Here is a 15,747-nt window from a genome sequence, read left to right on the forward strand (position 1 = left end):
AAGCTCTTTAGATTTGCATATGTCGGACCATTTCACCCAAGCAATTTTGCTTTCCACATCCGAACCACCCCAGAAAAAATTACGCATGAGTCGAGTACACTCCTTAGCTACCCTAACTTGGTTTATTCTAAATCTCAACTCAAAATCTAAACGCATCTCAATATATAATAGAGTAAAATACACATCTTTCCCTTTCCCTTTGACACATATTGATATTACATCCCCTTTCTCTTATTTTAAAATATACTCTACCGGCACTAGGAAATTTAAAAAACAATTATTTTCTCCATTTAAAAAATTTTCATTACACATCTGTAAACCTACTAGCACATCTTGTGTTATATATATATATATATATATATATATATATATATATATATATATATATATATATATATATATATATATAAACTTGTCTTATTTAAAAAAAAATACATATCAGTGAGACAAATCAAGGGTTCCATACACCACTCAGAAATTGCATGAGCAAAATCTATTTTCTTGGCTCTCAACCATTCCCACGCCTTCATCCTAGCCAATTCAAACACAGATACAGAATGGCTCACTTCTTGAACTCAACCTTGACTCCAAGCTACCTATCAAACTTAATGCTAACAAATAATTCAACCCGGTAAACACAAATTTTACATCTTCTCAAAGCTAACAATTTGGTCAGTTATGTCACTGGAGACACTCCATGCCCTCTGGAAAACATCAAACAAGGTGAAACTCATCTCTTATCCAGCCTAATTTGAGTCATACAGAAGAGCTAAATGGAACGGGAACATGTAGTTCTCAAAAGAGCCAACACCATTTTCCAAAATGCACAAGGGACTAAAATAATGAACGCATCTTAGTAATATGGAAATTCAAGTGAGGGATCATCGTGTATTTACTATTTAGTCCAAGACTCCCGAACCCAATACTCTTTCCTCAGCCACATAACCTAATGAGTTTTATAAGATATTTGACACACATAAAGACAGTTTACTCCAGTCATGCAGCACAAGGCCATATATCTTACAAGGATTAAAAAGACACTGAAAATTAAGAAAAACCAAAATCAGCACTATGGTTGAATTTCCTAACTATGGCAGTTGTTTGATCCGATCTCTGTTTCGTTCCATTCATCTTCATAAAGGATATTCATGTGCATTAAAATGCCACATCCCCTGCAATTATCCGTATATGAAAATCAGTCTCTTTGCTATGCGCTTAGTTAAATGGCACTCTTCAGAAGTCTCAAGTAGAATCTGGCTTTGTGCTTTACTTTCTTTGTTTTGGCTTTGATTGTGAACTTGCTCAAAGAATTAGATAGGTTTCCTTATCAAGCAAATATGCTTTGTTTAAATGATCAAGAGAATCAAAACTACTGAGAGATGTGGCTTTATGTTTCTCGATTTTTACTTCATTATTCCTTTCTTCTTGTTTCACACATGAACTGTAACTACGGCCATTGACATTGTAATTAATCCTCTCTTCTCACTGACATGTTTCACTTCATCAAAGAACTCTATTCAAACTTTATAATCCTACTAAGTTCTAAAAGTGCTTGTTGGCATCAGAACAATATAACAAACCAAACCTGACGAGTAACACACTACTTGCTGCATATTTTCGATGTGATTCATTCACTAAGGTTACATGTACAAAAACAGTGATAACTGATAAGAACTCATTACAACTTAGTCATCAAGTATGGGAAGATTTATGTGATTCTTTTTCCAAGTGAAATTTAATTGTATTTAATTGTTCATTTGTCTTTATGCTGTCTTGATTTTGTCAGTCAATCTAATTACTGGAAATATTGTTATTTTGACAAATGTCCTGTTTCTTTACCTAGTACCATGACTGCAACATATGAGCTTATCTAATAGAAAATTTATCATCCAACCCATCACTGGCTTTTGCCTATAGCAATCCATAACAAATTCCACACTCAAGATGGTCCATTACATTAATTAAATAAGTAGAGAAATAGAAACCATTTCAAGGAAATCAATGTGGATAAGGGCAAACATAGTAAAGGGCATGTAAAGGACATCAGAAAACAAAATGAAAAGGCTGAGCAATGATTATTCCCATGAAACCATAGATTAAAGAAATACTTCTTGAAGTCTAAGATGATATATATTCCAAAAATTACAACCAGTGAAATAGAAAACCAAAACATACGATAGAGCATAACCTTGTTATATGACAATTACTTGTTAGGAGGTGTACTCAACCTATTCTTCATTATCATCAGAGAATATAGAGTGCAAATCTGTCCCTTCATTCACTTTAGCCAGGAAAGTAACTTCATTTTCTTCTTGCACTTTAAACTTTGCACACCTGTATAGAATTATACCAATTTAAACTTTTCACTTTACCCAAAAAACCTCAAGCAAGGTGAAGCTCATACCTCTAACCCAGCCTAATTGATCATGGTGGTGGTACTAGACTCTCGTGATAAACCCGAGCATTCTTCCCGTGTTGATCTCGCAAAATCATACAATGACTAAATGAGCCATCATTTGAGTCATACCGAATAACTAGATGGGAATGGGAACATGTAGTTCTCACAAGAACAATACCATTTTCCAAAATGCAAAAGGGAAAAAAAAGAAGAGCACAACTAGTAAAAGGGGATTCCTCGCGAGGCATCGTCATAAATTTAGTCCAAGACTCCTGAACTCCATATTCTTTCATCAACCACAAATCCCAATGAGTTTGGAAAAATTGACACACATAAAGACCGTCACCGGAGCCATGCAGGCTCACGTCATCACGAGCGCTCAAATGAGGAGGTAGCAACAATTGACCACAAGTCTCATTCTCCACATCCATGGAAAGAACCACTTTACCCTGATCGATCACCGTCGTAGTCAGCCAATGCAGATTACCACTCGCAAATTGCCCAAATTTATTCCACGAATCGGGAACGCACTGGAGATCCCCAGGAATCATTGTCCACGAATTTTCACCAAAGGTATAAACCTTAGCCACAGTTTTAACCTGTAAACCCTTCTTCTTCACACGAACCTCGACATTAACCAATGTCATCACCTTGTACTTGTCATTCACCTTATCATACCCAAACCCACATTGTCTCATCATCTCACCACGCAAACCCTGCGCCTCCGGCGACTTCTCCGATTTCGCTCTGGTACAAGGGTTCCACAATCTGAAACAACAACTGTTATCAAACAAACACAACAACCCATTGCAAGAACCTATAATCTCGTAACCGCGCTCCAATCTCATGGTGAATTCAACGGTTTCAGCAGGGATTGATGGGGTTTCGATCAGTGATTGCACAGAACACGTTACGACTCGGCTCGGGTTACCGTCGACGAAGAAGGCCAATCGCTCGTTGGCCATGATTGATCTGTGGGATTGGTATTGGTACCTGGCGAATTGGGGATCGGAGATTAGGGTTTTCCATGATTTGCAAACGCACTTCAATTGTAGCAGGATTTTCACCGGAAGCTTCACGAAGATCTCGCCGAGGACTTCGTCTGGTAAGATCGTCGGCGACGGCTGCCGTGACAGAACGGCCGCCGGTGGTTTCGAACACATACTGGAATGAAGAGCTCTCGGTTTTGATTACGGCAGGGGAGTGAGGAAGAGTTTATATACTAGAGTTATACCCTCATAAATATATCCTTGAGTAAAGTACACTCACCCCCCTCAAGTTTTGTTAGAATAACACTCCACCTCATTCTTATCTAAAATCTACACCCCACCCCATTTTATATAGAGGCAAATTTAGTGACGAAAAATATTCTTCATTAATAATTAGTTATTATTTAAATTGTTAATCAATAATTTCAAAAAATATGTTCAATATAATCCAATAAATATAAAAATGAAAACATCACAGTCGTTATCATTCTCTCAATCGCGTTCTTCCTCCGTAAATTCACAATGCAAATTCTGCAATAGCACACATGACCGGTTGACAAACCATATCTCGAACATAGTGAAACATGCTTGTGTTTTCATATTTGGTAATAATTCAATTTTAATCAAAATAATCTATTTATAACTCCAATTTTTAAAATTGGATTGTATCCGGATAACGCTTGCATCCTCTGTCTTACCGCGGCTGCTGGTACAGAGTTAGCCGATGCTTATTCCCCGGATACCGTCATTGCTTCTTCTCCTGGAAAAGAAGTTCACGACCGGTAGGCCTTCTACCTCCACGCGGCATTGTTCCGTCAGGCTTTCGCCCATTGCGGAAAATTCCCCACTGCGGCCTCCCGTTCCAAAAAGCAACACAAAACTTTGAGTGTTCCCCACAAGTAGTTGAACAAGTGGCTTTGGGGATGTGCGATTCACATTCTGGGGTTCAAGTCGCAACAAAAATTTGAGGCATGGTGGTGCCATGGGGTTTCACATTCTGGGATGGTTGTCGTCGTGTTAAAGGGAGCAAAGGTTTGGTGGTGACCGTTTGTGGTGAGAAATACGATTTGGAGATAGATGAGACGTGGACTTAACAGGCAGAGTGAATGGTTTTTTTTAAATTTAATTCAGTAAAATTATTTTCATAAATTGATGTATGATAGTGTATATGCATTTAATTTATTTAAATTTTAACTAATTAGTAATTATTTTTTATTAGTGACAAATTTGTTTTCGTCACTAAATTTTGCCTTTATAAAAAATGGGGTGGAGTGTAGATTTTAAAAAACAATGGGGTGGAGTGTCATTCTTGCAAACCTTGAGGGGGGTGAGTGTATTTTACTCTATATCCTTTGAAAATTCAAAATTCTAATTTCAGTCCTATATCTGTTTGAAGATTTGGATTGGTTTTTTACTTAGATCTTATTTCATTTTAAAAGAAGTAGTAAATATAATAAAATAATATAAATTATTAAGTATTAAAATAAATCACAATTTCAACTCCAAATAGGTCCCCAAATTAAAACTCAAGTGGTAAGAGATAGGAGATATGTAGGTTAGGTGGGAGATGTCCAAGAATCAATCTATGGCGGGTGTAATTTATCTTTTTGATGAACCAAAAAAAATTACTCCATATAGGGTGTACAGGACTTTGTGTGGTGCATTGATCCATCCTGGCTTAAGTCCATTCAACTCACGCATCATTAGATTTCTTCGCATTTGTGGACGAGTTTGAGTTAAAAAAAATTTGACTCGGTTAATATTTAGGGTCGTTGAAAGAAAAAAGAAAAACGCAGCTCGTCCCAACCCATCCCACAAACACTCTTGTTATTTTTTTGGTACATTGAAAAGATAAATTATATTCTCCAATGATTGATCTCTGAAGCTTCCCCTCTCAACTCTTTTACTATAAATGCATCTTATTGTATAGTTAGATTGAAATATTGTATCATGCAATATACATTACAAACAATTTAGTACCTTCTTTTATGAAATAATTCATAATGTGATTGAGGTAAAACAAGTCATTACATCATTGATTAAGTTTTTTTTTTAAATTAGGTAACCATTATTATTAATGATATGATCACTTACTTTACCTTCTAAAGTGAGTGAGAGAGCTAAATCCCAAAAGTTTGTCTTACCTCTCGCAAGATCCTTTTATGTATTTTTAGAAGAAAAAAAAAAGACATTTTCTATAAATCTACGTTTATCCCCAAAGTTTAAATTATGCAAGAGAAATATTCTAGAATGATCCACCATCATCAATCCCCCATGGAATGATTTCTTTTTTGAAAGGTAATGAAATCATATATTTGCTGGTGTCATAACACGTGCGATGCACTTGGTGTACTATAAAAAAGTTGTATTTAGTGGCATTGGATTAGTGGGAGCCATGTAAAAATGCCACTAAATGATGCAATTTTTAGCATCATTTGGGTTGTTTGACATGAACTGGGAACTTTGTCATGTTGCATAGTTGGTGATTGCATTTTTTCTTGTTTGGCCCAGCTTTTCTGATTGGATTTGGAGTCTAATTTCCTAATTCTGTGGTTTTGAAATTTTGGGTGGCTTGCTATGCTCAGTCTTTATGCAAGTTGACTTCATGATGAATTTTAATGATGAAATTTTGGGTGGCTTGCTAATTTCACAAGCTTCCTTATTTTATCCTCCCTAGAACTCGGTGTGCATGAAATGACTTATTTTGATGTGTTGTCTCTCTTGTAGTGTTTTGTTTATACATATGCGATTTGATTGTAACAAGCTAAGAGAATCGTAATATTCATGCTTCTGCTAGATGAGAGTATCAGAATGTTAAGATTCTTGTTGTTATAGGCTAAATTAGGCATACATTTTGGGTATGAAGCAGAGCTTTTAAGTTAGAGAAGTGGAGGAATCCTCTTTGGAAGACCATTCTTTCCTTTATCCCCTTTGGTTTATCCTTTTCTATCTCATTCATTATGTTTAGCTAACTCTCTTAGTGCTAGAGGATGATGTAGTTACTTCTTCTCTAGTTCTCTTGTTAGTGTACTATAACCACGTATGACCTAACTATGTGGCTGCATTAGGTGGTGGTTGTCGCAGTTATAGACCATAAAAGAAAATGATCAGTGAAATGGACCAAAAACAATAGGAAGAAAGAAAAATAGGAGGAAATTCACAAGAAAACAAAAACGCTCATTGAAATGAAGTACTTAACATGATCAATATCATATTAGCTACAACTTACAAGTATCGAAAAGGCACTGAAAATTAAGAAAAACTAACATCAGAACTTTGGTTGAATTTCTTAGCTATAGCAGTTGTTTGATTTGATCCCTTAATCTTCATAAAGGATTTTCGTGTGCGCGCATTAAATGTTTTTAATCTGCATTTATCTCATACGAAAATCATGTCACTCTCCAACATCCTTATTTAAAAGACACTTCAGTAAGTCACATTTAGAATGACTTTTGGCTTTGCTTTCTTTGTTCTGAATTTGATTCTGAACTTCCACAAAGAATTCGATAGGTTTCGTGATCACTTACAACTTACAAGCACATTTGCTTTTGTTTAAATGATCAAGAGATGGCTTGTTTCAGATATCAGATGTAACTATGGCTTGATCCATGGCCATTGACATTGTAACTAATCCTAGCTTCTCACTTACATGTTTCATTTCATCAAACTCTCTACTCTATTATCCTTCTTTGGTATGCACCAAAGTTCACGCCATAATGTGTCTAAATTCAAACAATTAATATAACTTATGAACAATACTAGTAAAGGGTTCAATTCCATCCTTTTATTCTTAGATGGATATGCCCATATTTGTGAGTAATTTATGCAAAGCAGATGCTAGAGTTTGTGATTTTCTGCTTAAATTTTACCAGATTCCACACAAAGGCTTAAATACTCTAGGGGTCCCTGAAATTGTACCCCGTAACAAAAAAAGTCCCTGAAATTTTTTTTTCCGATTCCGGATCCCTGGAATTGTTTTTTTAATCAGAATAAGTCCCTACACATGTTTTTAGCCTATCTGGCATATTTTTTGCTGACTCAACATTTACACGTGGCTTTTTCATTTATTTTAATTACACATGGAATTAAAATTAAAATAATAAATTAAATTTAAATCTAATTAACCTATCTGCCTAATTAACCTAAATCTAATTAAACCTAATTCCCAAAATCCCTAAATTAAAACCACTAACCAAAATTCCCAAACGAAACCAAAATCCCTAAATTCCCAAACCAAAATCATCCAGAATTCGAGGAAAGAGGGAGAGCGACGACGAACACGAGGGAGCCAGAGTGAAAAGGAACGACGAACACGAGGGAGTCAGAGTGAAGAGGAACGACTGATCCTGAACCTTCTGCGAGTGAAGACAAGCGAAGCTTTGACTGTAACCATCGAAAGTTCAAGGTATGTCATTCACGGTATTCGAACAATTTGAGCTGCTGTTAAAAGTTAGGTTACATATCGACTTGTTGTTGCTGCTATGGTTGTGCATTCTGTTTAGTGAGCTGCTCTTGTTTCATTATGTATAGTGAGCTGCTCTTGTTTCATTTTGTATAGTGAGCTGCTCTTGTTGCTATTTCAGGAATGGAACAAGTGTATTTCAACATACATTTCCACCACAAGGGTCGATTTTCCGACACACCGATGAAGTATGTTGGAGGTCAGATATGTGAAGTACCTAGAGTGGAGTTGGATCTGTTTTCGTTCTTTTGTGTCAGAGACCTTGTGCGGGGTTTTCTTGGTTATCCTGATGATCACTATAAGCTTTGGTGGAAAAGGCGAGAAGAATGCTTTGATCTTGACCTGAAGCAAATATGCCTGGACAAGGATGCTATGGAAATTGCAAGGTATGTTCAGTCTGGGGTAAGGCAGGTGGATGTCTACCTTGAACATACAGTGGAGTTTCCAGTGGAAGAAGAACCTGCTGCTGCTGTGAATGTTGAAATGCCAGTGGAAGAAGAACCTGTTGCTGCTATGAATGTTGAAATGCCAGTGGAAAAACCTGCTTCTGTGATGAATGAAGAGGGACACCAGCTGAGGCAGAGGGAGGATTCAATTAATAAAGGCAAACAAGTAATGGAAGATGATAGTTGTTCCATATATGAATCTGACTCTGGGATTTCATGGTCCAGTCCTAGCCCTAGTGCATCTGACATCTCAGATAGTGAAACTGAGAGATGTAAGGACTTACCCAATGATGGATTTGAAGATTTGGATGAGCCAAACACAAACACTAATGCTAATGTTGAAACTGGAAGAAGAGAAAAACTGCCTTCAAGGAGGAACATAGAGAGGGTGTTGGCATTGGCTGAAGGTGAGAATGAGAAAGGAGATGAGCATAATATGGAGAATGAGTATTACAGTGATGATTTGCTTAGTGACCCCTCAAGTGGTGAAGAAGATAATGGGAGGAAGGTCATGAGGTATGTAAGGTTCAGGAAGGAAGATTTGACCAAAGACTATGTGTTCAAGTTGGGGATGGAATTTGCTACCACCACAGAGTTCAAGGAAGCTATCCTAAAACACTCAGTGTTGAATGGGAAGGAAGTTATGTTCAAGAAGAATGATAAGGAGAGAGTGAGGTTTAAATGCAAACAAGAAGACTGTGGGTTTCTTGTCTACTGTGCCAAGATTAGAGGGGTTTCAACTTATAGGATAAAGACACTGGTTTCAACCCATACTTGTGGAAGAGTCTTTAATAACAAGAATGCAGGCTCTAAGTTCATTGCAGAAGCTATACAAGACAGGGTGAAAAATGCTGGTGGAGAAATTGCAGTGAAGGATGTCATTAATGACATGAGGACCACACACTCTATTGGTGTTACTTGGGGAACTGCTTGGAATGGAAGGAGAATAGCTAAGGAAAGAGTTGAGGGGGATGCAGTAAGACAATACACAATGCTGAGGTCCTATGCTGCTGAGTTAATGAGGGTCAATCCAAAAAATACTGCTTCCATTGTGCTGAAATATGTTCCAGTGACACTTGAGCCCAGATTTGGGTTTTTTTATATGTGTTTGGAGGGCTGTAAAACTGCATTTACCACTGCTTGTAGACCCTTCATTGGGGTTGATGGTTGTCATCTAAAAACAAAGTATGGTGGAATTCTCCTGATAGCTGTGGGGAGGGACCCAAATGACCAGTACTTCCCACTGGCATTTGCAGTGGTAGAGTCTGAATGTAAGGAGTCCTGGAGGTGGTTTTTGCACAAGCTGCTTAGGGACATTGGTGATAGAAGATGGGTTTTTATAAGTGACAAACAAAAGGTAAATTTCTATTGTTTTCTCTTATCTAATAAACTTGTTTAATCATCTGACCTATGTCTTTATTTTTGTCTAGGGCTTGTTACAAGTATTTGATGAGGAGCTCCCAGGAGTGGAGCATCGATTTTGTGTGAGACATATATACAGCAACTTTAAGAAGAAGTTTGGTGGGGGTACTGAGATAAGGGATTTGCTTATGTGGGCTTCAAAGGCAACATACAAGGCACTTTGGGAAGAGAAGATGGAAGAGATCAAAGAGATGGATGAAGCTGCATACAACTGGCTTCATGCAATCCCCACTAAATATTGGTGTAAGCATGCATTCTCTCCTTACTCTAAGTGTGATGTGACAATGAATAACTTAGCTGAGGCCTTCAACAGTACTATTCTAGTGGCTAGGGATAAACCCATCATCACCATGATGGAGTGGATCAGAAAGTATTTGATGACTAGGTTTGCAAGCTTGAATGAAAAAAGCAAAAATTGGAAAGGGAATGTTATGCCCAAACCTAGGAAAAGGTTGAATAGAGAGATTGACCATTCTGGGAATTGGCAGCCTTTTAAAGTTGGTAAGGGGGTGTATGAAGTTGAGCATTGTATTTATGAAATCCAAAAGTTTGTTGTTGATGTTAGTAAACAAACATGTACATGCAATTTCTGGGAATTGGTTGGGATTCCTTGTCGGCATGCGGTGGCTTGTATTTGTGATGCTGGTGGGCAGCCTGAGGATTATGTCCATAGTTATTATCTCAGGGAATCATATAATGCATGCTATGGGAATGTGATATCACCTATTAATGGTGAGAAAATGTGGCCAAAGATATGTGAGGATCCAATTCTGCCTCCTGAATTCAAAAGAGGGTCTGGTAGGCCTAAAAAGTTGAGGAGGAGGGAGCCTGATGAACAACCACACCCTACAAAACAACCTAGAGGAGGATCAGGATACACATGTGGTAGATGCCACCAGAAAGGGCACAATCAGAGAAAGTGTCATCTGCCACCACCCCCACCACCACCAATCTCTGAGAACATTGATGAGGATAATGGAACTGAAACAGATAACCTATCACAGGTAAAATACATACACTTGCATTTTTGAATCAATTCACAAATTGCATTAACTAACCTCATTACTCTTTTTGCAGGTGTTTGGTATTAATATTGATGGAACAAGCCTTGAAGCTGGAGCTGGAACAAATGATGAAGTCACTGCTGCAAAGGCAAAAGACAAAGCACCCCCAAAAACTACCTCTAAACCACCACCAAAAGCTGCTGCAAAAGCAACTTCTTCAAACCCAAAGCCAAAATACAAAGCACCCCCAAAACCTACCTCTAAACCACTACCAAAACCAAAACCATCTTCACAGCCACCACCAACAGTTTCTGCAAAACCTCCACAGGCACCAAGACCTTCTTCACAGCCACCTCCAAGAGCTGCTGTAACACCACAACAACCACCAAAACCTTCTTCCCAGCCACCTACAAAACTTGCTGGAAAACCACCACATCCAACAAGACCTTCTTCCCAGCCACCTCCACCAAAACCACAACAGCCACCAAAAGCTACATCACAGCCCACTACAAGATCAGCTGCTAAGTCTGGCCTAGGAGGAAGAAAGAGAGGTCGTGACAATGAGATTGGCCATTGGGTTCTAAATGACTTCAAAGATGCTGCAACTAGATCTACAATTAGAAGAGGAAAAGCCAAAGTTGTTGGCAGTGAAGGACAGGGAAATAAAGGGAGGATGTCAAAGAAGTAAGAAGGGAATCTGGCACATGGGACAACAGGACCACCACTATCTTTTTGTAATAGTATTAGTGGGGACTAGTGTTTACTTTAGTTAATGGGGGACCACTTAATATCATTTTGTAATGGGCATGGCCCTAATGACAATCATTTTGTTTTGTATTGTTGTTGGTACTTGCTGTCTTCTATGTACCCTTGACTTGAATTATGTTTCTTAATGTTAAAGTCTGGAAGTATTGCATGAAGCTTGTGCTCTTAAATTGTTGTTTATGTGTACTACAAGTGGTGGATCTGTTTATGGCTCCCTTTGCCTTTATTTATACTACTGATGTCTTAAATTAACAGAGCAAAGCTTTTGAATGGAACAAAAGAGAGTAATGGAGCCAACAACCATTTTTGATTCATTTCATTAAGTGAACATAGCATTCATTACATAAGGAGCTATTGAAAAACGATTGCATTACATTCATGGCTACATTCATTACACAAGGGACATTGCATTCAAGTTCATTACACAACATCACCAAACCTAGAAATACTTTGCCAAAACTACAGCACACCCTAAAACTAACAACACCAACAACACATTGCTCTTCAAGCCCTCATTTTTCAGTTTGAGCTTTAACTTGGCAATCTTCTTGTCTTTCATTTCATTCTTGTCTTCCATGATCTTGCCAATCACACTCTGCATGATTTCCTTCATGTCTCCCTGCAGCTCTTCCCTCAGCTTACCAATTTTATTGTCCATCATCTCAGTAAGGTCCTCAACAATCTTCAATTCTACATTCACTTTAGAGGATTCCTCATTATCAGCCTCATTTTCAGCTTCACCTTCAGCTTTGACCCATTCAAAGAAACCACAGGTCCTACTTTCCTGAAACACATACCAAAAGATCATTGAAAGGGGTAGACAAAGGGAATTTATAGGATGAAATTGTAAGCTTAAGCTTGGAAACCAATTCTGCCTATTTACCTTCCAATCAGGACATCTCCAAAAAAGCTTTCCAGGATTAAGCTTGGAATTGGACTTGTACATAATGACTTGTTTGCCACAACCACAACTTTTCTCTGGGCATGGGGTGCAGAAGCTGGACGATCGAGCACAGAATCGTGTGTTCTGGGTCGATTCGCACATCTGGTTGTTCATCCTCGTTGTCGAGCCACCGTGTCCGCTCCATGCCTTTTGGTTCTGGGTCATCGCGTCGTTCACCTAAGTCGTTGTGGCCACCGTTCCCGCCGTCGAACACTAACGCTTCCTTCCTTCACCTTCTACCTCTGCTTCTCTTTCTCCTTCTTCGACTTTCCTTTCTTTCCTTTCAGTTCTGATAGATTTTGATTTGGGAATTTAGGGTTATGTTAATTAGGTTAGTGGGTTTAATTAGAGTTAGGTTAATTAGGTAAAAAAGGATTTATATTTAAAATAAAGTAAAATAGTTTTTTTAATTCCATGTGTAATTAAAATAAATGAAAAAGCCACGTGTAAATGTTGAGTCAGCAAAAAATATGCCAGATAGGCTAAAAACATGTGTAGGGACTTATTCTGATTAAAAAAGCAATTCCAGGGATCCGGAATCGGAAAAAAAAATTTCAGGGACTTATTTTGTTACGGGGTACAATTTCAGGGACCCCTAGAGTATTTAAGCCCCACACAAATAAGGAAATAAATGTACATACCGCAAACATGGTAAAGCATGTAATGGGCATATAACAGAATCAAAAGGCTGAGCAATAATCATTCCCATGAAACCATAGATTAAATTAAAAAAACATCTTTTGTAGTCTAAGATGATAAATATATTCCAAATATTACAACCATTCAAAACAAAAACATGCGATATAGCATAACCTTGTTATAAGGCCAGTACTTGTAAGAAGGTGTACTCTTCAACCTATTCTTCATCATCATCAGAGGATTCATAGCACAAAGTTGTCAATTCATTCACTTTAGCCAAGAAAGGAACATCTTCTTCTTCTTGCAATTTCAACTCTTCACGCCTATATAAAATGATACCAATATTAATGAATAGTGCTACAGAAAAGTGGCAAAATATACAGGTAGCATCAGCAAGTCAAAAGAATATGGCTCCAACATCAGCTTTTACTCTTTAAGATAATATGTCAACTGTTTTACAACCAAAGAATATCTAAGAGCTCCAAATTACAGCAACTGTACATATTCTCCTCCATCAGTAAGGAAAGCATATTGAAAGTTCAAAAGATGTAATTAGCAATGCAAGATTGTATCTACGAGGATTTTTTTTATCAGAAACTGCAAGATCCACGACTTACAAATAAGAAGTATAAAAAGTTCCACATTTAGTTTAATATAGTAAAAGTAATTGATTGACACAAGTTTCTCTTCCCAAGCTCCCAAACATGCCAGAAAAGGAAGTTAAAACAAAAGCAGAAATATGGGAAACTCACGCAAGTTTCCATGAACATCTATCTTAGGAGGCATAATATCATAGTTATAATTTTTAAGGTAGCTTTAGATTCAATTAGTGAACAAAGTAATAGAACCAACATCCTTACCTTGAGTGGGCATACATCACCTCAATATTGTCTCCTTGCACAACATCTTTCAATGAGATAAGACTGGGAATATGAGGAATAGCCTCAAATGTTGATTGAGTCCCACGAACCTTAAAAATTTTGAATCCATTCTTTTCAGGTTCATAGTAGACAAAGCGATCGCCAGAACGACAGATCAATATAGCAGCATCATTCTTAGGGTGTTTTAGTACTGGCAAATCTAAACTACCATCAGGCCTGCTCAATATATCACTACTGATAACAAGAGTCCATGATTCTTCGAAACCATTTTTCTTCATAATCCACATTTCAATGTGACCCCCTGTAGAAGATGAGTTACATATGTAAAGAGAGCCCCCATATTCTCCCATGGTGACATCATTTAAACATAAACCAGCAGGAGAAGGGAAGGATTGGAAACTCTCGCTTTCAAAGTTGAAACACAATATGGACAATTCTGTCTCGTCACCATAACAGATCCAATAAAGTGCCCCACTCACACATGTAGGACATTCAAGAAAGGGATCTGTCCTATGATCAACTTCAACATTCCTCCATGTTGATGTTCCTAGTGTGTGAATTTCAACTCCGATAATAAGATTATTATTGTCCTGCAACGTGGGGTGTCCCCTGAACATTCTTACCACCTTATATTCATTAGTTCTGGGTTGGAAACCAAAACCCACATTTACAATGCGAAAATCATATTTATAAATTCTGGTAGGTTCTGGAAGTCTTATGAACTCACCTGTAACTGGATTGCAAACTACAAAATAGTTTCTGTCCAGATCAGACAAGCAAAGCAAGCCATTACAAGAATTCACCACAGCAAACTCATCTATTTTGGCACGATGAATATTAGGAAGCGAATTATAAATCCTTCGTCCGCCCCTTTGAGCGGTCTCATCTCTTTTGTCGAAATCTAGTTCGGCACCACGAAGAGGAAGCTTGAGTTTATGCTCAAGTTTAAAGTGACAGTTGCATTCAGGTTTGATACAAGAGTCCTCACAGCAACAGAATTGGCCCTCATCATCATTTCCCAACTTTTCAGAATCACACTCAAGAAGGTACAAGGTTCTTGACAGTTTCCTATCCCTGGCCCAAATCATCAAACCAGCTGGTGCATGCTGAAACAATAATTTGGCAAAATGTGGGCCTGTGATCAGAGCTTTCCAACTTTTGCAAACAGATTTACAAATGATCAGAGCTTTCCAAGTTTTGCAAACAGATTTAAAGGGAAGTCTTTGCAGAATGTCAGCAGTGATGTGGGATGGAAGATCATCATAAGAAACCCTAAGTTGTTGACTTTCTGGCTCATTATCAACTTCATTGGCAACTGCTACCCTTTTGCCTTTTCTGGTAGGACTAGCAGAGCTAGTTGAACCCCTTTTTCTTTCCATTGCCAAACTGAGAGGCAATCAGGAAAAATCATAAATAAGAACATGACATGCAGCAAAATGGAAACATGAAAACAAGCAAACACCACAAAAAAGGGTTACTTTTTCCTCCTTCCATTCAAATATTTATATCAAAAAAATGTGAGAAATTAAAGGGTTAGACTTAGTTTGATGCATTGTTCAGTTAAACATTTAAAGTTACAGTATAAGCTTTGTATGAAAGAGTGAGTACCTACCTTGAAGAGTTTGGCACCAGAAGGTGAAAGCTTTGTTAGAGAAAAAACGAATTTGTTGTGTTGGTGGTGAATGGTTGCACTTTGAGCCTCAATGAGAAGAACCTTTATAGTAGTAGTTTTGGGTAAAAGCTCAGTTGGAGACGAAGAGAAGCCCCGTTTCGGACACAACGCTTTTAATGTGTCTGG

At 37.8% G+C, this 15,747-nt stretch overlaps 2 protein-coding genes across 5 annotated transcripts; both read right to left on the bottom strand.

Moving 5' to 3' along the window:
* Positions 1-833: 833 nt before the first annotated feature.
* LOC130733166 (F-box/kelch-repeat protein At3g23880-like) lies at positions 834-3,606 on the bottom strand. 2 transcript variants are annotated; one of them, XR_009017396.1, is made up of 3 exons: positions 2,405-3,606; positions 2,189-2,334; positions 834-1,172 (listed from the first exon to the last, which is right to left on the bottom strand). XR_009017396.1 is itself a non-coding variant. In XM_057585270.1 (2 exons), exon 1 carries the CDS (start codon positions 3,559-3,561, stop codon positions 2,425-2,427), a length of 1,137 nt encoding a protein of 378 aa, XP_057441253.1. In that variant the 5' UTR covers positions 3,562-3,606; the 3' UTR covers positions 2,064-2,334; positions 2,405-2,424. The 2 variants fall into 2 exon arrangements, 1 of the variants encoding a protein (XP_057441253.1); XM_057585270.1 differs by lacking the exon at positions 834-1,172 and having other exon boundaries at positions 2,064-2,334.
* Positions 3,607-12,580: 8,974 nt separating this feature from the next.
* On the bottom strand, positions 12,581-15,697 carry LOC130733167 (F-box/kelch-repeat protein At3g06240-like). Of its 3 annotated transcripts, XM_057585273.1 has the most exons (4): positions 15,558-15,688; positions 13,929-15,335; positions 13,243-13,391; positions 12,581-12,718 (listed from the first exon to the last, which is right to left on the bottom strand). In XM_057585273.1, the coding sequence occupies exons 2-3, from the start codon at positions 15,326-15,328 to the stop codon at positions 13,286-13,288; spliced, it is 1,506 nt and encodes a 501-aa protein (XP_057441256.1). In that variant the 5' UTR covers positions 15,329-15,335; positions 15,558-15,688; the 3' UTR covers positions 12,581-12,718; positions 13,243-13,285. The 3 variants fall into 3 exon arrangements, with proteins under 3 accessions (XP_057441256.1, XP_057441255.1, XP_057441254.1); XM_057585272.1 differs by lacking the exon at positions 12,581-12,718 and having other exon boundaries at positions 13,132-13,391; positions 15,562-15,697; XM_057585271.1 differs by lacking the exon at positions 12,581-12,718 and having other exon boundaries at positions 13,132-13,391; positions 15,558-15,687.
* Positions 15,698-15,747: the final 50 nt, after the last annotated feature.

The sequence above is a fragment of the Lotus japonicus genome, chromosome 1 (genome assembly GCF_012489685.1).
Source record: "Lotus japonicus ecotype B-129 chromosome 1, LjGifu_v1.2".
Taxonomy (NCBI): Eukaryota; Viridiplantae; Streptophyta; class Magnoliopsida; order Fabales; family Fabaceae; genus Lotus; species Lotus japonicus.